Genomic DNA, 24,978 nt, shown 5'->3' with positions numbered 1-24,978 from the left:
TTAATTTTTGAGTTCATGGATGTCCAGTCATTTCAGTATCATTTGTTGAAGAGACTGTCTTTGCCCAATTGTATTGCCTTTGTTGCTTTGCCAAAGGTCAGTGACTATATGGGTGTGTATTTCTGGGTTCCCTCTTTTGTTCCTTTGATCTGTTTGTTCTTTCACTAATACCACATTATGATTACTGTAGCTTTATAATGTCTTGAAGTTGGGTAGCATCAGTCCTCCAACTTTGTTCTTCACCTTCAATATTGTGTTGTTGGCTATTCTGGGGGCTTTTGCCTCTCCATGTAAACTTTAGAATCAGTTTGTCAGTACTTATAAAATAACTTGCTAGGATTTTAATTGTGATAGCATGGAATCTATAGGTCAAGTTGGGAAGAACTGACCTCTTGACAATATTGAGTCTTCCTATCTGTGAACATGGGATATCTCTCCATTTATTTAGTTCTTTGATTTTGTTCACCAGAGTTTTGTACTTTTCTTCATATAGATGTTTTACATATTTTGTTAGATTTATACGTAGGTATCTCATTTTTGGGTGCTAATGTAAATGGTATTGTGTTTTTAGCTTCAAATTCCACTTGTTCATTATTGGTACATAGGACATTAACTATTTTTAAATTAAATTTTATTTTTTATTGTGGTTAAAAACATACATGAGACCTGCCCTTTCAACAAATTTTTAAATGCATAGTGTAGTATTGTTAACTGTAGACACAATGTTGTACAGCAAATCCCTAGAATTTTTTCATCATGCATGACTGAAGCTCTGTACTTATTGAGCAGCAACTCCCCATTTTCCCTTCTTCCCAGTCCTTGGCAGCCACCATTCTACTTTCTGTTTTCTGTGAGTTTGACTACTTTAGATAACTCATATATGTGGAATCATGTAGTATTTGTCTTTCTGTGACTGGTTTATATCACTTAGCATAATGTTCTCAATGTTTATCCATGTTATTACATATGACAGGATTTCTTTCTTTTTATAGCTGAGTAATATTCTATCATATGTATACACCACTCTTCTTTATCCATTCACCCACTGACAGACATTAGATTATTTCTCCTTCTTTGCTATTGTGAATAAAGCTGCAGTGAACACAAAGTACAAATATCTCTTTAAGATCTCGTTTTCAGTTCTTTTGCATAAACACCCAGGAGTGTGATTGCCGTTTCTCATGTGACAGTTCTTTTTATAGTTTTTGAGATATCCATACTGTTTTTCCATAGTGGCTTCACTATTTTACATTCGCACTAACAGTGTACAGGGGTTCAAATTTCTCTACATCCTTACCAAAACTTCCTTCCTTTTTTTTTTTTTTTTAATGGTCATCCTACCGGGTGTGAGGTGTTGCTTTATTAAGGTTTTGTTTTGCATTTCCATGATAATTAGTTATGTCGAGCATCTTTTCATATACCTGTTGACCATTTGTATGCCTTCTTTGGAGAAATGTCTGTTCAAGTCCTTTCTTTGCACATTTTTAAATCAGATTATTAATCTTTTTGCTGTTGAGTTGTAGGAATCTTTTATATATTTTGAGTTTTGCTCCCTTATAAGATAAATGGTTTGCAGATATTTTCTCCCATTCCATAACTTGCCTTTTCACTCTATTGATTGTTTCCTTTTCTGTACAGAAGCTTTTTCATTTGATATAATCCCATTTGGTCTATTTTTGCCTATGTTTTTGGTATCATATCTGAGAAATCATTGCCTAGACCAATGTTATGAAACTCCCCTACATTTTCCTCTAGGAGTTTTGTTGTTTGGGGTCTTATGTTTAAATCCTTAACCCATTTTAAGTTGACTTTTTTGTATATGGTATAAAATAAGGGTCCGATTTCATTCCTTTGCTTACAGAGATCCAGTTTGCCCAACACCATTTGTTGAAGAGGCTGTCTTGTCCCCATTGTAGTCTTGACACCATTGTCAAAGATCACGTGACCATATGTGTGTGAATTTATTTCTGGGCTTTCTATTCTGTTCCTTTGGTCAATATGTCTATCTTTATTCCAGTACCTCAGTGTTTTGATTACTATAGCTTTGTAATGTTTCAAAATGAGTCAGCATGGTACCTTAAGATTATTTCTTCTTTCTCAAGACTGACTTGTCTCTCTTAGGTCTTTTGTAGTTCCATGTGAATTTTAGGATTTTTTTTTTCTTTAAAAAATGCCAGTGGTATTTAGATGAGGATTACATCAAATCTTTAGATTGTTTGGGTTGTATGGACACTGTAATAATATTAAATTTCACAATCCATGAGCATGGGATTTCTCTTCATTTATTTGTTCCATCTTTAATCCTTTGAGCAGTGTTTTATAATTTCCAGTATACAAATTTTCACCTTCTTGGTTAAGAGAATTCTAAATGTTTTATTCTTTTTGATGCTATTGTAAATGGATTGTTTTCTTAGTCCTTTTCAGATATCTTATTGTTAGTGTATAGAAATCCTACTGAGTTACAGTGGGGTAAAAACTGAGAGCTTTCCCCCTAAGGTCAGGAACAAGACAGGGATGTCCACTCTCGCCACTGTTATTCAATATAGTATTGGAAGTCTTCGCCTCTGCAAGCAGACAACACAAAGAAATAAAAGGCATCCAAATCCACCAGGAGGAGGTCAAACTTTCACTCTTCGCAGATGACATGATACTCTACATGGAGAACCCAAAAGATTCCACCAAAAAACTTCTAGAACTGATTCATGAATTCAGCAAAGTTGCAGGATATAAAATCAATGCACATATATTAGTTGCATTCCTATATAGCAACAATGAAGCAACAGAAAGAGAAATCAAGGAATCGATCCCATTTACAGTTGCACAAAAAAACCATAAAATACCTAGGAATAAATCTAACCAAAGAGTTAAAAAATAATAGAAAGCTTATGAAAGAAATTGAAGAAGACACAAAAATATGGAAAAAGATTCCATGCTTCCTGGATAGGAAGAACAAATATTGTTAAAATGTCGATACTACCCAAAGCAATCTACATATTCAATGCAATCTCTATCAAAGTAATACCAGCATTCTTCACAGAGCTAGAACAAATAATCCTAAAATTTGTATGGAACCAGAAAAGACCCCGAAGAGCCAAAGCAATCTTGAAAAAGAAAACCAAAGCAGGAAGCATCACAATCCCAGACGTCAAGCTATACTACAAAGCTGTAATCATCAAGACAGTGTGGTACTGGCACAAGAACAGACACTCAGATCAATGGAACAGAATAGAGAACCCAGAAATGGACCCACCAACATATGGCCAACTAATCTTTGACAAAGCAGGAAAGAATATCCAATGGAATAAAGACAGTCTCTTCAGCAAGTGGTGCTGGGAAAAGTGGACAGGGACATGCAGAAGAATGAAGCTGGGCCACTTTCTTACACCATACACAAAAATAAAATAGATGAAAGACCTCAGTGTAACACAGGAAGACGTCAAAATCCTCGAGGAGAAAGCAGGCAAAAACCTCTTTGATCTTGGCCGCAGCAACTTCTTACTCAACACATCTCCAGAGGCAAGGGAAACAAAAGCAAAAATGAACTACTGGGACCTCATCAAAATAAAAAGCTTCTGCACAGCCAAGGAAACAATCAGCAAAACTAAAAGGCAACCGACAGAATGGGAGAAGATATTTGCAAATGACATATCAGATAAAGAGTTAGTATCCAAAATCTATAAAGAACTTATCAAACTCAACACCAAAAAAAAAACCAAATAATCCAGTAAAGAAATGGGCAAAAGACATGAATAGACACTTCTCTAAGGAAGACATCCAGATAGCCAACCGACACATGAAAAAATGCACAACAAGGGAATTAAAAGCAAAAATGAATTGACCTTATGAAGATAAAAAGCTTCCGCACAGCAAAGGAAACAACCAACAAAACTAAAAGGCAACCAACGGAATGGGAAAAGATATTTGCAAATGACATATCGGACAGAGGGCTAGTATCCAAAATCTATAAAGAGCTCACCAAACTGCACACCTGAAAAACAAATAACCCAGTGAAGAAATGGGCAGAAAGCATGAATAGACACTTCTCTAAAGAAGACATCCGGATGGCCAACAGGCACATGAAAAGATGTTCAATGTCACTCCTTATCAGGGAAATACAAATCAAAACCACACTCAGATATCACCTCACGCCAGTCAGAGTGGCCAAAATGAAGAAATCAGGAGACTATAGATGCTGGAGAGGATGTGGAGAAATGGGAACCCTCTTGCACTGTTGGTGGGAATGCAAATTGGTGCAGCCGCTCTGGAAAGCAGTGTGGAGTTTCCTCAGAAAATTAAAAATAGACCTACCCTATGACCCAGCAATAGCACTGCTAGGAATTTACCCAAGGGATACAGGAGTACTGATGCATAGGGGCACTTGTACCCCAATGTTTATAGCAGCACTCTCAACAATAGCCAAATTATGGAAAGAGCCTAAATGTCCATCAACTGATGAATGGATAAAGAAATTGTGGTTTATATACACAATGGAATACTACGTGGCAATGACAAAGAATGAAATATGGCCTTTTGTAGCACCGTGGATGGAACTGGGGAGTGTGATGCTAAGTGAAATAAGCCATACAGAGAAAGACAGATACCATATGGTTTCACCCTTAGGTGGATCCTGAGAAACTTAACAGAAACCCATGGGGGAAGGGAAGGAAAAAAAAAAAAAGAGGTTAGAGTGGGAGAGAGCCAAAGCATAAGAGACTGTTAAAAACTGAGAACAAACTGAGGGTTGATGGGGGGTGGGAGGGAGGGGAGGGTGGGTGATGGGTATTGAGGAGGGCACCTTTTGGGATGAGCACTGGGTGTTGTATGGAAACCAATTTGACAATAAACTTCATATATTGAAAAAAAAATGCACAACATCACTCATCATCAGGGGAATACAAATCAAAACCACAATGAGATACCACCTTACACCTGTCAGAATGGCTAACATTAACAACTCAGGCAACAGTAGATGTTGGCGAGGATGAGGAGAAAGAGGATCTCTTTTGTATTGTTGGTGGGAATGCAAGCTGGTGCAGCCACTCTGGAAAACAGTATGGAGGTTCCTCAAAAAACTAAAAATAGAACTATCCTACGACCCAGCAATTGCACTACTAGGCATTTATCCAAGGAACACAGGGGTGCTGTTTTGAAGGGACACATGCACCCCCAGGTTTATAGCAGCACTACCAACAATAGCCAAAGTATGGAAAGAGCCCAAATGTCCATCGATGGATGAATGGATAAAGAAGATGTGGTGTATATATACATGCATACATACATATATATATATGTATATATAAATGTAAATATACACACATACATATGTGTATGTATATATGTATACATACATGTATATACACACATGTATGTACACACATGTATACACACACACATATATACATACATACATACACACACACAATAGAGTATTACTCAGCAATCAAAAAGAATGAAATCTTGCCATTTGCAACATGGAACTGGAGGGTATTATGCTAAGTGAAATGAGTCAGTCAGAGAAAGACAAAAATCATATGACTTCACTCATATGAGGACTTTAAGAGACAAAACAGATGAACATAAGGGAAGGGAAACAAAAATAATATAAAACCAGGGAGGGAGACAAAACTCCCTGTTAATTAATTAATTAATTAATTGCTGTTAATTGCTGTGTTTACATATTAGATATAACAGTTGGTTTGTAGAATCTCTCATGTTTTCTGCATGTAAGATCATACAATCTATGTACAGAGATAATTTTACTTCTTTATAATTTGAATGCTTTCTATTTCTTTTTCTTGCTTAATTGCTCTGGTTAGAACTTCTAGCACTTATTAGTACTGAATAGAGGTGTCAAAAACATCCGTGCCTATTAGATGAAAAGCTAGACTATTTTTGTGAAGTCTGTTTCTCTTGCAGTATTAAGTTCCTGATGTCACCTTTCAGAGAGAGCAGTCTTTAGCATGTGCATGGTCACATGGGATGATAGTGGATTTAGTAGGGCTCTATTTTGCCCTCTTTCTAATCTCTGTTTTCTGCATCTGTTGATTTAACACTTAGCTTCTGGTTTCCACTAATTGCTGTCATATAGCCCTATGGTTTTCTTGGGACATAAATTATACCCAGTCTGAACCAATTAACTTTGGATCCCTTTTCAGAATAGTTTCTGAGGCCAGTATCTCAGGTTTTGACCCCAACGGCACTCTTCTTGGCTGTCTCTTTTCCTGGTTCTATCTGGGAAACTGTGTTAGGTTTATAGTGTAGCTTCCTGCTGTTTTCATGAAATTAGCAGACTCTTGTGAATTGCTAACCTCTAAAACCTCCAATGTTTCATGAGTGCCCTTAGGCTTAAACTTACCCACAAGCCATTTCAAATAAACTAATTTCCTTTGGGGGAGCTTTAAAGCTCTGTTCTTATGGACTACCTCACCCCCTGAGCAGAATTTCTGAGTCACTGCTTTCCAGTGAGAATGGGGACAGTGGTCACTTCCCTGAGAGTGCTTCATAAATGACCAGAGTGTTGGGCAGGGAAGGTACTCTCTGTTGTTCTTGGCTTGCCTTTCCTGACATGAACCTCCCTCGTATGATCAAGCTGAGGAGAGGCATATCAGTTCTCAAGTATTGTCAACCTGCTGTGCTTGTGTAGAGCCTTCATTGTATGAGTGGTGGCTGCATGGAAGAAGGATTGCCCGATTTCATGGCCATATATATGAGGAATTTAGATTTTTCAACTTGGAGCTGGGGGAAATGAGATATTCTGGTAGCCTGCCCTTCCTGGTGACATGCCATATTCCTTGACAGGAGATTGAGGAGAGAGAGCTTCCCCACCCCATCTTCTTAGCTGCATATGGGGGGAGGAAGTGGGTCATGGCTCAGTGCCACAGACTCTTGTTCTTACTGAGATTTGTTACATTTTCTTGATTAAATGTATAATAACTTCTGATGCAAAACCTGGAGTTAGGCTAAATGTCACAGTTTAAAGGCATGGTTCTCTACAAGACTGCCCTCACTTCTGATACCAGCTGCTAGGAAGGGATTTATAGGCTACTCTCACTTCTGACCAACTGTTTATAAATTCAAACTTTCTCATGACCCTTTAGATTTAATAATTCACTAGAATCACTCACAGAATCCAGGAAAGTCCTATACAAGATTATGGAATTGTTATAGCAAAAAGGACAAATCAGAACCAGCCAAAAGAAGAGACATATAGGGTGAGATCTGCGAGGCTCCCAAACACAAAGCTTCCAGTGTCCCTTTCCCATGAGTCAGGATGGATCATCACCCCCCCCCCCGCCCCCCACACACACGATGTGTAATATTGCCAACCAGAGGGGACTCACTCAAGTTTCCAAAGTTGTCCAGAATTTTTATGAGCTTTCATTTTATAGGCATAATTGAATCATTCATTGGCCATGAGGTTGATACCAGTCTCCAACTCTCTCTCTTTCTCAGAAATTTGACTGATATCATTTGATTCAAAGCTCCAACTATCTAATCACATCATTGGTTTTTCTGACATGGCCATCACCCATCTTGAATCATCTTGTTAGCATAAACTCTGATGTGGTCCAAAGGGTCCCCCATGAATAATAAAGACACTCCTGTCACTCAGGAAATTCCAAGGATTTAGAGACTACCTCCCAAGAACTGGGGACAGAGTCCAGCCAAATGGGAAAATGTCTTATTTGCTGTATGTACTTGGAACAATTTCTAGAGACTTAAAAATTTTTTTTCATTAATACTCTTCAGTTATGGTTGTTTGATGTGGGTGGGTTAATAGATCTCCTATGTCATTTGAAATAGAATGTCTTGGTTTTTTTTTTATTAATATTTATAAGATATGCCTTATTTTCCCTATCCTTTTAGTTTTAAGTTGCCTATATCATAATATTTGAAGTGAGTTTCATTTAGACAGCATGTAGCTGGGTCTTAATTTTTAATCTACTCTTCCAGTCTCCTTTTAACTCATGTATTTAGGTCATTTACATTTAATGTAATCATTGGTATGATATGGTTTATGTCTGCCATTTTATTTCTTTTTTCTATTGTTGTTTTTTTTTTTTCTTGCCTCCTGTGGGTTACTGGGTCACTCTTTAGAATTCTACTTTGATTATCTAGACTTTCTTTGAGTTTATCTCATTATATAGCCATTTTAGTGCTTGTCTTAGTGCTTAGTGCTTGCTCTCATAATGTGTCACTTTATGGATACTGTCATTTTACACTTTGGAGTGAAGTATAGAAATCTTACCTCTCTTTTTATCCCTTTACCTTTCTTATTTATAGTTGTCTTAAGAATTTCCTCTCTATGTATTTATGTAAGTATGTATGTATGTATGTATGTGTGTATGTATTTATTTAGTAAACTTAGTGCCCAGGGTGGAGCTTGAACCCATGACCCTGAGATTGAGAGGTGCATGCTCTAGTGACTGAGCCAGTCAGGGGCCCCTCCTCTATATACATTTAGACTAATTTATACATTAGTATAATTTTTGCTTTGTCTGGAAAATATAATTTAAAAAAACCTCAGCGAAGAAACAAATTCTAGTATTTTTACCCATATTATTTATTTACCATGTTTTTTTTCCTTCTTTCTGTTCTGTAGTTATTTCTTTTTTGCTTCCTTTCTGCTAAAGGTCTCGGTGTATCCATTCTTGTAGCATGGGTTTACTGGTAAAAATCATCTTAGTTTTCCTATATCTGAGAATGCTTCACTATTCCTAAAGTATATTTTTGCTGGGTATAGGTTTCTGGGTTGACAATACTTCCACCCATCTTCCCCCTAGCACTTGATAAATATTGTGCTATTTCCTTTTGACACCCATGGTTTGGGATGAGAATCCACTGTCATTTGAATTGTTTTTCCCCTGAGGTTAAGTTTTGCTTTTTCTCTAACTTTCAAGATTCTTTTTCTTTTTCTTCAGTTTTTGGAAGTTTAATTATGATGTGTTTTGTTGTGAATTTCTTTATATTTATCCTGCTCTGGGTTCACACAACATTTTGAATGTGTATAGTTTATGTCTTTTGCCATTTGGGGTATTTTCAGCCATTATTTATACTTCAGTACTTTTTTAGACCCACCTTCTTTCTCCTTTCCTTCTGGAACACCAGCAGCACAAATTTTAGTTCTTTTGTTGTAGTCTCACTGATCCCTGAGGTGTTCTTCATTTTATTTCTAGTCTTTTTTTCCCCTTTCTTGTTCATATGAGGTAATTTATATCTTTTTTCAACTTCCACTTCACTAATTCTTTCCTCTGTTCATTCTGCTGTTGAAACCATCCACTGAGATTTTTATTTCAATTAATGTGTATTTTAGTTCCAAAATTACCATTTGGTTTTTCTTTTTACCTTCCATTTATTTGCTGAGACTTTCTATTTGCTAAGGCTTTCTATTTTGCAGTTGTTTCAAGCATGTTTTTGCTTGCTTAATTGAAGCATTTTTATTATAGCTGCTTTAACATTGTTGTTGATTTTTTAAAAATCTCTGTCCTCTCAGTATTGGCATCTTTTGATGTTTTTTCGTTCATGTTTCTTAATATGATTTGAAATTTTTTATTGAAAACTGTATATTTTCTTAGTATACTATGAGACTGGGTATTTTGTACACCTTCTGTTTCCATTGTGGGGTTTTTGTTTGTTTGTTTGTTTGTTTTGGTGTTTGTTTTGTTTTTTCAGTGATACCACTTGGCCTGTGGAGTAGGGGCGCCACCTTGTTACTGTTAGTTGCTAATACAAGTCCAGTTTCTCTATTCTACCTCCAATGATACCCAGGGTGGAGGACTCTTCATTATTACTGGATAGAATGGGAATTCTGGCTGCACATAGTCTTCATTGATACCACAATGGAGATAACCTTTTCACTGCTAGGTGATGATTAAAATCCTGACTCTCCAATGTTCCTCTCCAGGCAACACTCTAACAGGGAGGGGAAAGGGCTTCTCATTACTGCTGGGTAGGGGTAGGGTAGATGTCCAGGCTTTCTGTGATCTCCATTGATACTATAGGGTGAGGTCAAAGTCCCAGATTCCTACTAGGCTTTCTCCAGTACCATCACAGTGGAGGTGATGGGGAGTCTTATTATATAGCTTGATGGCGGTTAAAAGCATGAGCTCCCAACTTGGCCTTTGGTGTTATAGGTGAGAATAGGACAACAGTTTTTGTGTGTGTGTGCTTGGCTGAAGTAAGTAGTTTTTGTGTGAGTTTTCTGTCTTACTAGACCGTTTCTTTCCTGGTCCTAAAAAATGAGTTTGTTATTTTTGCAAGGAGATTTTTAACATTAGATACATTACTTAATATTTATATTGCTCTGGGGTGCCTGGGTGGCTCAGTCGGTTGAGCGTCTGACTTCAGCTCAGGTCAGGATCTTGCCGTTTGTGAGTTCGAGCCCCGTGTTGGGCTCTGTGCTGACAGCTCAGAGCCTGGAGCCTGTTTCAGATTCTGTGTCTCCCTCTCTCTACCCCTACCCCACTCATGCTCTGTCTCTCTCTGTCTCTCAAAAATGAATAAACATTAAAATTTTTAAAAAATATTTATATTGTTCTAATCAGTTCATTTTTATTTATAGTATTGTGGAATTAGTCATAATTTTCTGAGTAATACATAGACTAATTTGGAATAGATTATTAAATCAGAATTTATATCATATAAGGAGAATTAAAAGAGTTATGTGGATTAAGTTCTTTCATCCTAAAGCTACACTTTTTCTGTTATGTTAAACTAATACTTGAAGTTACTTTCTCACAACAAATAAAATTATGATGCTGACTGAGCACGTTATTTTTACACGTCTTCCCAAAGGGTGGTTTCACAATGCAAATCTTTTTCTTTTTTTAAAAGTGATTTCTGCCTGACTCCTATTTCTAGCTTTTCTATCATGCTACTTGAGAGAGACTGGTTCATTGAGCCTAGAAAATAGGTTTGAAATGAAAACCGGGAGACACCTCATATTAAGTTCAATATCTTGACACTTTCTTTTCTCTGTGCTGGTGTTAGAATATTTCAAGACTCATTTCCATAGAACTTAAACGTACAGATGCAAAGAATAAGAGTTTTTGTTTTCATATTTGTTTATTTTACCGATTGAAGGGTAGTTACATGTGCTAACCCCAAAAGCCAGATGCCGAGTTGCGGTCCCAAGCCTTGCTGCTTACCATCTGTAACTTTGAGAGGTCACCATGACCTCTCTGAGCCTCAGGGCCTTCAACTGGAAAATGGACAAAATCATAATTCCTGTGACAGAGGGTTATTGTGAGGATTACTGAGCTAATCTCTGCAAAGCCTGCTGTCTAGTAAGGTCTGTATGAATGTTACCTATGCTTATTCTTGTTTTATGAGCTCTCTGGAACAGATGCTTGGGATGCTGGCAGGGGAATAGTGAGTGCAATGTTAGGGGCTGCTGCAGCAGACATTTCAGTGCGTGTTTCTTCCTCCTGAGAGACTGGTCATTTGTGTCATATGGCAGGCTTACATAGTGCATTTTTCAGGGTTTTTTTGTTTTTTGTTTTGTTTTTTACAGTTTTTGGTAAGTAGTCATTAATGGATTTTTTTCTGTGAAGAAAAAAACTAATGGTCTTTATTTTGTCAGAAACATTTTAACCCCATTTAAATAAACGAATAATTGAACATGGCTCGTTATGTTCACAAGCTGCTCTCAAACTTCATTTTTACTGTACCAGTTTTGTCTCACTTGGTAGAAATGTTCATGGTTCTGTCTTTTTTGAACAGAACAGATTTGTTCTATATAAGCCAGCTGAGACTTTAATTATTATTAAGGTGAATCGTGAATTTATTCACGATACTCACGTCCTTATCCTTTGTCATTATATACTTTCAAGTTTTCTTTTTTAAAGAAAAAACAACTGTTCAGCCCTTGGTTTTGAAAACTCTTGACTAACCCCTTTTCTTGGCTAAGATAGTGTACATATGTACAGTGGAACAAACTTTCCAAAGGCATTTCCCAGTTCATTTGAATTTTTTTCAAACAATGTTTTTGTTTCAAAAAATAAAAATTTTTTTGTTTCAACAAAAATTTCAAAAAACTCCTTTTGTTGCTATTATTACTTTTAGCTTTTTAAAGAAAATTGATCATTTACCATTTTGTGGTTCCCCTCCTCCCCATCGCACAGTCTCTTTTAGGTGCGCAGGGTGCTGTGTCATGACCCTACCGGTCAGGCCTCTGCCCTGGGGTTGCACCTGTTGTGGATCAGGGCTGGCACTTTTCCCTCTGGGTACTGTGCTCTCCAGAAGACTTTCATATCATGCCAAAAAGTTCTGTTGGTAATTTAATTCATAAACATTCACCAAACTAATAATTTCACATATATCGTGTTAAATGTAGCTCCCCCCCCACCCCCGCCAAAAGAAGAAAAAAGACCAATACAATGCACAAATTAAAAAATTAGTGCTGTCCAACTCTAAGGGCAAGAACAGGGTTAGTTTTTAACCACTGATTTAAGGTATACTTTTTGAGCACATTAAAATACATCATTTTGTTCATTTGTTCAATAATGACTCCTTTTTCAGTGTAGCTGTTTCTTTAATCCAGAACAGCTTTAGTCTCATCTGCAATGTGAAATGTGATCAAATTTTTGCTAATTGGGAGCTTTACCTTCCAAAATGATTCTTAAACTGACCTTAAAAAAGAAACTTCTAGGGACACCTGAGTGGCTCAGTTGGTTAAGTGTCAGACTTCAGCTAAGGTCATGATCTCACTGTTTGTGGGTTCGAGCCCCGTGTCAAGCTCTGTGCTGACAGTTCAGAGCCTGGAGCCTGCTTTGAACTCTGTGTCTCCTCTGTCTGCTCCTCTCCCACTCATGCTGTGTCCCTCTCTCTCTCTCAAAAATAAATATAAAAAAAAAATGTTTAAAAAAAAAAGAAACTTGTAACAAATTCTTTACCTGTTTATTTGATTTTTTTCATTGTACTGCTTTTAGCCAACATTTTCCCTTTTTAGTTTGATTTTCAGGAGAATTTTTTTCTAATTTTGTATTAATTGATTCTTGTCTCTATCTAAATAGTTTATATTTGACTTAAAAGTTAGCACTAGGGACCTTGATTGAGCCTCAGCTGGAAGACAGGTTGATATTGAGCTGTTTGGAAAGGGAGAGGTGGGGTCCCCTAAAAATACCATCCTATTCCATTGCATCTCAATGACAGGGCAGCAGCAAGTGGGAGATTTCTAAGATCCAGTCAGGCTCGTTGCCAAAGATCATGAGAAGATGGATTGGCTGTTCATATCTGCACTCTAGGAAGATGGCCATGGTGGTTCCATTGGTTCCTTCTTGGGCTACATGTGCACTCATCTAATAAATAGCCCTGAGCTTACCTGGGAAAGAAAGAGTACTAGCCCTAAGCCAGAGCCTAGGAAACCAGGGACGGTGCATCAGGCAGAGGCAGGGGTCAAAGCTGCAGACCCCAAGGCACAGGCACTGCCAGTGCCAGCCCTGCTTACTCTTGGGGCCATATTCAGTGCTAGTGCCACTGTCCTTCTTGCCTCAGCGGCACCTTCTTCTGGGGCCTCTGTACTGAGGGAGAGGCCCAGGGAAACATAGCAGTGCTTTCATGTAATTGTAGTTTAACAAGTTGTAAAAGTAGTGCAGAGGGTTTGCATGTACCCATCACTCAGTTTCTCCCAATAGTGACATTTTATATAATTACAGGACATTCACAAAACCAGGAAATTGACATGGGTACAATACAATGAACTAGACTATAGACCTTCCTTAGATTTCATGAATTTTCATAGAGGTGATTTTTTAAAAATCACTGTAAGCCTGATAAATCATGTTGCTCATGCTTTTCTCACATTTCCTGTTTTGAAACAGTAGTCCGTTTCCTAGTTTTTAAGATTTTTTTAAAATAACAATTTGTTTCTGAAACTTTAAAGATAAAGTGTATTGAGTGGATCAGAATGATGTTAAGAGATATTACCATCATTAAGACACACAAGGGAAAGTTAGTGAGTAGCAGATGCTACAAAGGCAGACTTTATGTTTATCAGCAGGAAAATCAGCCATACACTTGACTCTGCTAATTGAATCTTTGGCTGCCACTTGAATCTTTGGACAAAAGATTTAAAAAAAAAGAAAAACTCATTAGGCGTCAATTTTGCCAGTAGCAACCAAGTAACTTTTCAGATAACCAATTCAAAAAGTTGAGGGCTGTTTTAAGATAATTGATGCTAATCAGGAAGCATGCCTGTTTTCTGAGATAGCAATCAACAAAATATTCTTTCTCATCAGAGAAGAAATAAAAATTTGAGGCATCAGCTTTCAAAATATGCACAAATAATTTACTTTCTTATTAAAATTTGGTGAATTGTCCATGATAGTAACTAAGTAGAAGCGGAGTCTACCCACATGCACTATATTTCAATCAGAGGAAATTGCCACCCCACCATTCTGGTCCTTCTCTCACTTACAAAAAAGTATTTTTATCCCTATGTGAATTATTAATTTTTTTTGTTATGCAAAACTTACTGTGGCAGAAGGAGACCTGAGTATTATTAGGTATTTTTTTAGTATTTACTAAAAAACATTTAGGGGCCCCTGGGTGGCTCAGGTCAAGCGTCCAGCTTCAGCTCAGGTCATGATCTCGTGTACATGGGTTCAAGCCCCACATTGGGCTCTGTGCTGACAGCTCAGAGCCTGGAGCTTGGCTTTGGATTCTTTGTCTCCCTCTCTCTCTGCCCCTACCTTGCTTGTGCTCTGTTTCTGTCTCTCAAAAAATATAATGTTAAAAAGAAATATTTACTCCAACAGTTTTGTGACAAAAATTAAAAAAATTAAAAGCTTTGGTATAAAAAGTGACAAATTTATTTTACTAAGAGGCAGCTGTGCACTCATTCCATGGACTTGCAGAGAAATCCTTCCGTATAGACTGTCATTAACCATTTGCATCAGTCTAGTGACATTATCCTTCTTACTGCATTGACTTGCCCTGTTGTTCTGATGCCCTGATACCAACTACTACTCAGTGACATTTATGTTCTTCAGCCTCTCTCAAAGAGTCAGGACATTACTGAACATTGAAAGGCAAGGTTCTCCTTAGTTTGCTTATCTGCACATATGATAAAATCTTTTAAGAGGTCTTGATTCAAAATGTCCTCTATAACTCTTCCGGTAAAGACTGAAGCTCCATAAAGATGCTCCAGGAGGTTTTGCACGAACCAGAGGGTTCACATACACATTTGAAAGAAGCACAAACCCAAGGGGAAAAACATGTAAAATGTTCATGATGGTCTGGCATTCCTCATTTTGTAAGATGTCACAGTCCCTGGCAAGTTTGGGCTTTTAAAATCCTGTTTGACACAGGAAACAAAAGTGAACATGAACTATTAGGACTTAATCAAGATAAAACTGTTTCATCTACACAGTTAAGGAAACAGTCAACAAAACTAAAAGGCAGCCTCCAGAATGGGAGAAGATACTTACAAGTGACATATCTGATAAAGCATTAGTATCCAAAATCTATAAAGAACTTCTCAAACTCAACACCCAAAACCAAATAATCCAGTTAAGAAATGGGCAGAAGACAGGAATAAACATTTTCCAAAGAAGACATCCAGATGGCTAACAGGCACAGGAAAAGAAGCTTAGTATCACTCATCATCAGGGAAATACAAGTCAACACCACAATGAGATACCACCTCACACCTGTCAGAATGCCTAAAATTACCAACACAGGAAGCTACAGATGTTGGTGAGGATGTGGAAAAAGGGGAGCCCTCTTACACTGTTGGTGGGAATGTATACCGGTACAGCTACTTTGGAAAACAGTGTGAAGGTTCCTCAAAAAGTTAAAAGTAGAACTACCTTATGACCCAGCAATTGTATTACTGGGTATTTATCCAATGGTAAAAAAATACAGATTCGAAGGGGCACATGCACCTCCATGTTTATAGCAGCACTATCAACAATAGCCAAACTATGGAAAGAGCCCACGTGTCCATCAACTGATGAATGGATAAAGAAGATGTGGTGTGTGTGTGTGCGCGCATGTGTGCGCGCGTGCACACACACAATGGAATATTACTCAGCCATCAAAAAGAATGAAATCTTGCCATTTGCAACCACTTGGATGGAGCTAGAGTAATAAAAATGCCCATTTCATATGGTTATTATGGGGAGCTAAATGAGATAATTAATGTAAAGTGCTAGCATAATACCAGTGTTGTATCTGCAAGGTAGCTGTGTGCAATGGTTACAAACTGATAGTATGAAGATGGGAGGCAAAATCTAGGACAAAAGACAGATGATGGGAGAATGGGTTCAGGACATCCTAAGAGCATGAATATAATAGGATATAGCAGGCTTGAGCAAGGGAAATACATTTGAAGTCCATGAGCAAAACTGAGGTCCAAACTAACAGGAAATAAGGCACAAGCCTAGGTGGTTACATGAGAAGAAGTTTATCCTGCATAGTAATCAAATGTAAATTAATATAACAGTGAAATATTATAGTGTCAATAATTATTTAGAATAACTAAAGCCTGTTTCAACAGAAGGATGAGAAAACAGGTTTAGTTACACAATGCTAATAGAAGTATTGATTGTTGGGGCACCTGGGTGGCTCAGTCGACTTCTGCTCGGGTCATGATCTCACAGCTTGTAGGTTCAAGCCGCGCCCACGCAGCGTTCTGTGCTAACAGCTGGGAGCCTGGAGCCTGCTTCCGATTCTGTGTATGTCTCTCTCTCTCTGCCCCTCCTCTCCCTCCCCCCAAAATAAATAAACATTAAAAAAAATATTTGGAAGTATAAATTGTTATAGGTTTCCGGGAGGCCTAATTGGCAAAATAAGAGTCCTTAAGTATTTATAACCTAAATTACACTTTGATTCTACTTTCAAAATCTTTACCCTTCTGAAAAGCTACTTAAATTTACAACAGGAAGAACCAGTGCATTTACTCCGTTACTAATATTCAAGTTGAAAATCATTCAGTGGTTGACTGCAGAAATCCACATGTGTCTTTATACTCTTTCAACAACTATTCTACTAGTTGAGCTCTGTAGAAAGGAATCTTCTTTATTCGTGAAGAAAAGTCAACGCAGGCTTTACTGTAGAATAAGGGAGTCTGAACCCTGCGTGAGTTCTTATACTGTGAGGTAATGCCTCTCTTGAGTGTTGAGAGAGCATTTTTGTTGCTTTATAATATTGTTATTGGCAAGCCCATTACTGCTGTATAATAACAATACTGAAGTAATGCTGTTACTTTCTTGATTTCTTAAATTGAGTGTCGAATTTAGAGTCATAACATTTAAATTATTCTTCAAATAAGAGTTACATGTGGTATTTATGCAGCTAGTGAAAAAACAAAAACCAATAAGACATTTCATTTATCAAATTGGTAAATATTTTTACAACTTTATTGAGGTATAATTGAAGTATAATAAGCTGCACATAAGGTATTCAGTTTGATCGCTTTTGACATATGACCTGTTTTTACTTACAGCACTTCTGACACCAAATATATGGGGATCTTTTTCCCCATACCAACCAATTCTCCAATTTTCCAGAAACCAGTTGGGTGTCCGACAGTTCCACTCAATTCTGACACTACCCAGAATGGAAAGTAGACCCCCACAGATAAGGACACTGTCGCACAAGACTGCCCCACTTCAGATGCCAGGCACAAGTCCTTTGCTGCCACCTGTACTTCTGGCCAACAGGCTATAAATTTAGGGGGTTCCCCCGACCCCCTCCTCAAGTTTGATCATGTGCTAGAATGGCTTACAGAACTCAGGAAGATATTTTATTTACTATCACTGGTTTATTATAAAGGGTATAACATGAACAGTTAGAAGGGTCTGGACCACAGCAGTTGGCATCGGGATGCACCAAACCTCCCAGCATGTCAATATGTTTGAAACTCAGGAGGTCTCCGAACTTCATCATTTAGGGGCTTTTTATGGAGGTTCCATTACATAGACATGATTGATTAAATCATTGACCATTGGTTCTTGAACTCAAATCTTTAGCTCCTCTCACCTCCCCAGAAGTGAGGTTCTTATTTTGGTATTGGATATTATTTAAAGATCTTCTCCCTTATCTACACTAACAGAAAGCAGAGGCGCAAAGATGTTTTAATAATAATAATATCCAATACCAAAATAGGGGGAAAAAGGTACTTTCATATATGAATATGGGAATGTGAAATTGTTACAACTTTTGTGGAGCTGTGCCAATTTGGAGCAAATTGTTAGCGTCAAAAAACACCTAAAATGCACGTTGTTCAAACTAGCAATTCTGTTTCTAACTTAAAGAAATAAATTTTCTTATAAACAAGGATTTAAAAACAAAAATGTTTATCACTATGTTGTTTACAGTTACAAAAATTTGGAAACAAGTTAGATGTCCAACAATATGGGCTTGTTTAAGGTAATAGTTTGTATAATTAAATATTATGCTTTAATATTAGTAGTAAAAGTCTATTGTTTTATAAACAACAGGATGATATGGTATTCCTGTGTTTTAGCACATTTTTTCACCTCAACAACAAAAAAGAGTTCATATAAAAAATACTAAAACTGTATCTTTAAAGCAAAATGTTAAAAATAGTTTCCTCTGTTTAGTGAGATTCATCTGTATTTTTTCCAGTGCATATATTTTTTAAGTTTATTTATTTATTTTGAGAGAGAGAGAGAGAGGAAGAGAGGGAGAGAGCACATCTCCGCGCAAGTGAAGAAGGAGCAGAGAGAGAGGGAGAGAGAATCCCAAGTAGGCTCCATGCAGTCAGCACAGAGCCTGACATGGGCTCATATTCACAGACCGTGAGATCATGACCTGAGCTGAAATCAAGAGTCAGATGCTTTACTGACTGAGCCACCCAAGTGCCTTGATGCATATTTTCTTTAAAAAATTTTATTTGAAATTTTTTTCCTGATTATAAAACTAACACAAAAGCATAAAATCAATCCATAAAATTGGACTGATATATGAAATTGAGCTATAAATTATTTTATAAAATAACTTCTTTGTTTTGATGTTATCAGGATAAAGTCCTTGGAGTTTGGCCCTCCCTACCTCCACTTTTTACCTTTTGCAGTACCCACCTCCCTCTTCATGCCCTAGTGGTAAGGAAATGCCTGAGGTTTCCTGGCACACGCATTCTGCCGGTCCCTGCCTTTGTCTGTCTGCCTTTAGTTTTCTTCCTCCTCAGCTTTATTCTCCTTATCCCTTAAAATCTGCTGTCAGATTTCAGCATGTTCAGGCATGTTCGAGAAGCCTTTCCTGAGCTCTTAGTGCTTAACCTTTCTCATCCCACTGCTCTCTAGATTCATTTCTTCTGAGCCACCTGCCACATATTAGCCCTTTTCATTTTCCTCTCCCAACAGAATGAGCCTCACTGGAGGTCAGGACAGTATTGGTTAGCACAGCACCTAAAACCTAGCAATAGAAGCTTAACTATGTGTGTGTACACGCACGTGTATAACTGAACAGTAGAAATAAAGATGTGATGGGATCAAATAGCATGGAGTGTTGGAAGAAGTGTGAATATATCTGCATGACTGGAGCATGAGATCTTTATGAAGAATTTAGATGAGGATAGAAATGTAAGGAGGAGCCAGATAATTAAGGGCTTGATATGGCATCCCAAGGAATTTGAATTTTATAGCATAGTGATGGGAAGCCAGAAAAGATGTTTACGTAAGAAAATCACTAGCCTTAGCATTTTTCAAAGTGTTAGTTGTTATCAATGTTATGTAAAAAACTGGGATTTGGAATTTTTGAACCACTATATTGGACTCTTGAAATTAATATAACACTGTATATTAACTATACTGGAATTAAAATCTAAATTAAAAAAAAACTTAGATATAAAATAAATTTGGGAAGTCCTGGGTAAAACCAAGTTGAATAGATTTTTATTCTTTTGGACTTCTCAGTCTTTACTATGCTAATATGCATTTTTAATCCTCCAAAAGGTAGGTATGTGTGTGTGTGATATAATTTACATTATTTCCCAGATTTATTTATCATAGAACACTTCTATTTGGGACTATGTTATAGACATTTGGGGAAATAGACACTAGTATCAGTGAAACCTTTTAGTGATTGTTACAGTAGTTCAGGTGAGAAACATTGAAGGCTTGAATCACAAGGTTAATGGTTGGAGAGAGAGACAGGAGAGAGAGCATGGTAATTAGGTTTTATCTGTCAGAACACATTCTCCAGAAGTGGTGATTTCTCAGTAATTTTATAAGATAGCATGATTTGTGATTTGCTAATATCTGATCCAAAGACATTAGAACAAGCAGTGTGAAATGCAGTTTGAAACATCTCTGAGATAAATGGTGGTCAGAGGAAAGTGCTTCTATTTATATGTTTACAACCCCACCAACTGATAACATAGCCCCAGGCTCACTCCTTTTGATATCAGAACCTGTCCACCATCTGGCATGAACTAATGCACTTGATGATGAAGGGACAGATTCTAGACTGAATATGGTGACTACTTGTTACTGGGTGAGGCAAAGCCAGGAGTCTAGGTTGGACAACCGAGCAGATAGATGGTGGTATCATAATGAGATTTGCAAGATAGGACAGTGTGCCAGTGTTGGGAAGAAGACACTCTGTCACTCTTTGAAATGTTCATGAGTGAGAGTTGTCTGTGGGACACCCTTGTGAAGAGGAACCGCACCTGGAGGCCATCAGGTCTATGAGTTTGTACCTCTGATGATTTGGACTGATCCCAGCCCTCATTTTACCTACTGTCTCTCAGTTGCTGTGTATGTTAGAGGTTCATGTCTCTATGAGATCATAAAAAATTAAATTGCACGTTGAAGACCGAGCACATTCCTAATCTTTTTAAACTTCTGATTTTAGGAATATTGAACTATACATTATTCATCTCTAAACTGAGGCTGCCTCTGCCTCTGCCTCTGCAGGTGCGAGGAAGATGCTTGATTGACAGTGTTTCTTACTACTTGGTTACTAAACCAAGTAAAAGCATTAAGTTAACTATTTTATTTTTATTTTAATTATTTTAAGTGTAGTAACACTGTTCCTTCATTTTATTTATAGCTCCAAAAGGAATTCTTCATTTGTCTCCTGATGTTTATCAAGAGATGGAAGCCAGCCGCCACAAAGTAATCTCTGGCACTACTCTAGGCTATTTGTCACCCAAAGATATGAACCAACCCTCAAGCTCTTTCTTCAGTATATCTCCCACATCGAATAGTTCAGCTACCATTGCCAGGGAACTCCTAATGAATGGAACGTCTCCTACAGCTGAAGCCATAGGTTTAAAAGGAAGTTCTCCTACTCCCCCTTGTTCTCCAGTACAACCTTCAAAACAACTGGAATATTTAGCAAGGATTCAAGGCTTTCAGGTATGAATTACAAGAAAAAACAAAAACAAGAAAAAAAATTCATTAGCCCCAAATCCTTCATCTCTATCCATCAGAAAGCTCATTCTTGCCTGCTAGTGTGATCTATATGCCACTTACATTGTAAAGTATCAGGAACACAGAGGTCAGAAAAAAGAGAGCCATATGCACGTGCCTCATTTTTTTTTTTTTTTTTCATTCTATCCATTCATCTTTTGCTTCCTGGCTCTCCTCCGTTTTTCTTCTTCTTCCTATTATTTTTTTTTTTTGAACATTTTTAATTCTCTGTTCTGTCTTCCAGTTGGTCTTGATTGGGTGCATCTATCTTCTCACTCTGTCTTCCACAAACAAAAATTCTGCCTTTCATACATTTGGTGTTAGTATTTAGCACTAAGTTCTCCCTCATTTACAATAAGGCTGAGATTTTCTAATGATGATTTTATTTCCATAGCAGTTTTGAAGTCGGCATTCTATTGCTAGTAATGATTCAGGTATACCGTTAAGGTACAACATCCTAGAACTCTGTTATCTTAGGAGTCAGTTAAACATGGTATTAGAACAATAAGGACATGCTTTCTAGTTGTTTGAAGCATAAAAACATGTATTTGTTTTAGTGGATCACGTTTTGAACCGTGTAGGGTAGGACCTGCCTCGGTACTAATAATTCTGTTTTACTGGTTAGTCTAACTCTAGCTCACAGCTCACTGAACTTGTGTATATGAATTTGGGAATGGGAATTTTTTCCCCTATTCTTTGTTCCCTTAGGAAAAAAACCCAGCAGTCCTTTGTGGATAGAGCTTTTAAAAGAATTGTTAACTCTAGGAAGAGGAAATACCTATGTCCTGATTTCTTAGTTGCCTTGAAAATCATGTACTGAACTGTAACTGCTGACTTGACTGGATGAACAGCCGTGTGCTTGTGCGTAGAAAGAGTGTACTGCACCCTCAGATCTCACTGTTCTCATCCCCTTTTCCATCTTAGTCTTATTCCCTAAGACCAAAAACTGTAATTTCCTTTAGAAATGCTCTAGAAGATCTGTATTGTGTAGAATGATCATGTATTTATAAAAATTTTACCAGTTTAGATATGAAATCAGAAAGAAGATCATGTGTTTTGGCAGGTATTTTGCATGGTTTTTTTTTTGTTGTTTGTTTGTTTGTTTGTTTGTTTGCCTTCACAGAAACCCGATTCTTTCAAATCTATTGCCAGGTAATCGTTAGTGTTTTTAATCAGACTATTAATATGAATTGAAGAAGCTGTTATCACTTATTGGCTCTGTCGTCTGAAATTTTAAACACTTGATTTAAAGTTAAAAAATTTTAGAATTTGTTTTTGTTGTTTACCTTAAGAATGACAATAAATCACTGTTTAAAATAAAAAGACCTTGATTCATATAGTTAAAGTACTGGAGAAAAGCTAATAATTCTTAGTTCTATCTATAATCTGCACACAATGAACTAGAAATAAACTGTGATGAAAAGAAATTCACTGCTTATTTACAGACCTAGTCATTTAGAAATGTCTGAGAATAACACTGCATTTTTATAGAAACAAAGCACAAAATACATTCAAGCTCTGAATTGATTTTTTTGCTTGGAGATGTTATTATGGTAGATATAATTTTGCTGCCAGAAAAACTACTTAAATTTTTTTATTTGTATTTATTTGTTAATTCTTGGTAATGATAACAATTATAATTTTATAATTACTTTAGTCAAAATGGAGAGTCTGTTTCCCTCATTATTGGGCTGACTGCTCAGACCTCTTTATAAAGCTTATGCTAAGATGATATACTCTTATTTATGACAAGTTAAACATTTCCAAATTTGTGTACTGTGATTTTTACATACTAATGAACATAAACAGATGGTTTGAAAACATTACTGTGCTTCTTTGGTCGAATGAGCTTGGTATTGATGTAAAATCCTGTGTCACGGAGAGATCACAGCCTGCATCTGAGCAGTGAACAGAATCTTTGTGGGAAATGGCTTAGTGTCTTCTCAGGCACATGGCATATCTTCATGATGTCACAGTAAAAGGTTCTTCATAGTTGAGAGTTTGTAGGTTACTAACTTTATCAGGTATCTTTTACATGGTAGAAAAACATGTAGACTGTTTCTCTTTCTTAAATGTTTCAACTGGACTGTAGTTTAGAAATTATAGGGTCAGCTTGTTATGGATTTCATGCTATTCTGTTATTTTTCTTTCTGGAATTTAAAACAATAAATTCTTTTTCTGTGTTTCTAGGTTAGTACTTTTTTATTTTGTTATTGTATATTGAATAGATATTACTGCTTATTGAATATTGTATAAACCCTTCTTTGGCCTTCCTTGACCATTTGAAATTTGATTTAAGCCTATCAGAGCCTTTGTATGTGACAGCTATATTGTATTACAAAGTAAAAATATATTAGTGTACTGAAAACTAAGTTGTTTTAGCTTTAAATTTTTTTCATTACTCAATCTTTAATTGAAATTTATAAATTACAGAAAGCCTATTTGCTTACTAGAATGTAGGTATTAAGCTCACATTTTTTGCTTAAATCTACAAAATAATTAAAATTATTATGCAATTAAAGTTATTATTAATAAAGCTGACTTCACAGAGCAGAATGTGACTGAACACCTGCACATTCTTGGTACTTTTATCACTGTTTGGGCTCACCTTAAGTTTTATCATATTTTAGATGCAAGCGTTTGGATCCCTGTCATAAATGAGTGTTTCTTTGAAGTTTTATTGAGTGCATTTTAACTATCCTCTTTTAAAATATGAATGTTCTTATTGATTGTCTTATTATTTTCTAGAAAGAAAAGTTTTTTTGAGTTTTTATTTTTGAGAGAGACAGAGACGATGTGAGCGGGGAGGGGCAGAGAGAGAGAGAGAGAGAGAGAGAGAGAGAGAGAGAGAGGGAATCCCAAGCAGGCTGTGCGCTGCCAGCTCAGAGCCCTACGCGGGGCCCAAACTCACGAACTGTGAGCTCATGACTTGAGCCAAAAGAGTCAGATGCTAAACTGACTGATCCTGGAACCCCGAAACTATTTAGCTCTTTAAATTTTTAATGTTTATTTATTTTTGAGAGAGAGAGAGATGGAGACAGAGCGTGAGTAGTGGAGGGGCAGAGAGAGAGGGAGACACAGAATCTGAAGCAGGTTCCAGGCTCCGAGCTGTCAGCACAGATCCCGATGCGGGGCTTGAACTCATGAACTGGGAGACCTGCACTGAAGTCAAACGCTTAACCAACTGAGCCACCCTGGTGCCCTGTAACTATTCAGCTTTTTAAAGACAGTTATTATGGCGGAGACATTCTTGAAATGCTGTGCATTTGAACTGAAGTAGATTTTGTTTTGTTGTGTTATAATTTACGTTATTCTAAGTTATAACATTAATATGCTTGGCCATACTAATTTTATTAGAAATCTAGATTTGTATAATTAGATATAAACTGTTTCTTTGTCTTTTGGTTCTTGTACTAATTCCAGTGTATGTGTATGGGTAGGGTGGTTCCCACACAGCACCAAGTAATTCTCAGGACACCAGCAAGGTGTCCGAATTCAACTCAATTCCGGTACTGTTTCCATGGAGACAGCATCAGATGCCCCAGGTCAAGGGTTCAGTCCTGCAAGACACCCTCAGCCCTCCCCACCAACTATTAGA

General features: G+C 37.1%; 1 protein-coding gene across 15 annotated transcripts in view; it reads left to right on the top strand.

The window, feature by feature from the left end:
• STAU2 (staufen double-stranded RNA binding protein 2) overlaps window positions 1-24,978 on the top strand; it is a 306,645-nt gene that overhangs the window by 161,113 nt on the left and 120,554 nt on the right. For all 15 annotated transcript variants that reach the window (XM_019453291.2, XM_019453289.2, XM_019453295.2 and 12 more), the window contains one exon: window positions 21,019-21,326. In XM_019453291.2, the coding sequence (XP_019308836.1) occupies window positions 21,019-21,326 (308 nt within the window). The remainder of the gene's footprint in view (window positions 1-21,018; window positions 21,327-24,978) is intronic.

The sequence above is a fragment of the Panthera pardus genome, unplaced genomic scaffold, assembly GCF_024362965.1.
Source record: "Panthera pardus isolate Hobbes unplaced genomic scaffold, ASM2436296v1 HiC_scaffold_7, whole genome shotgun sequence".
NCBI classification, from domain to species: domain Eukaryota; kingdom Metazoa; phylum Chordata; class Mammalia; order Carnivora; family Felidae; genus Panthera; species Panthera pardus.
The sequence above is the reverse complement of the archived record's forward strand: the minus strand, read 5'-3'. Positions and strand labels throughout refer to the sequence as shown.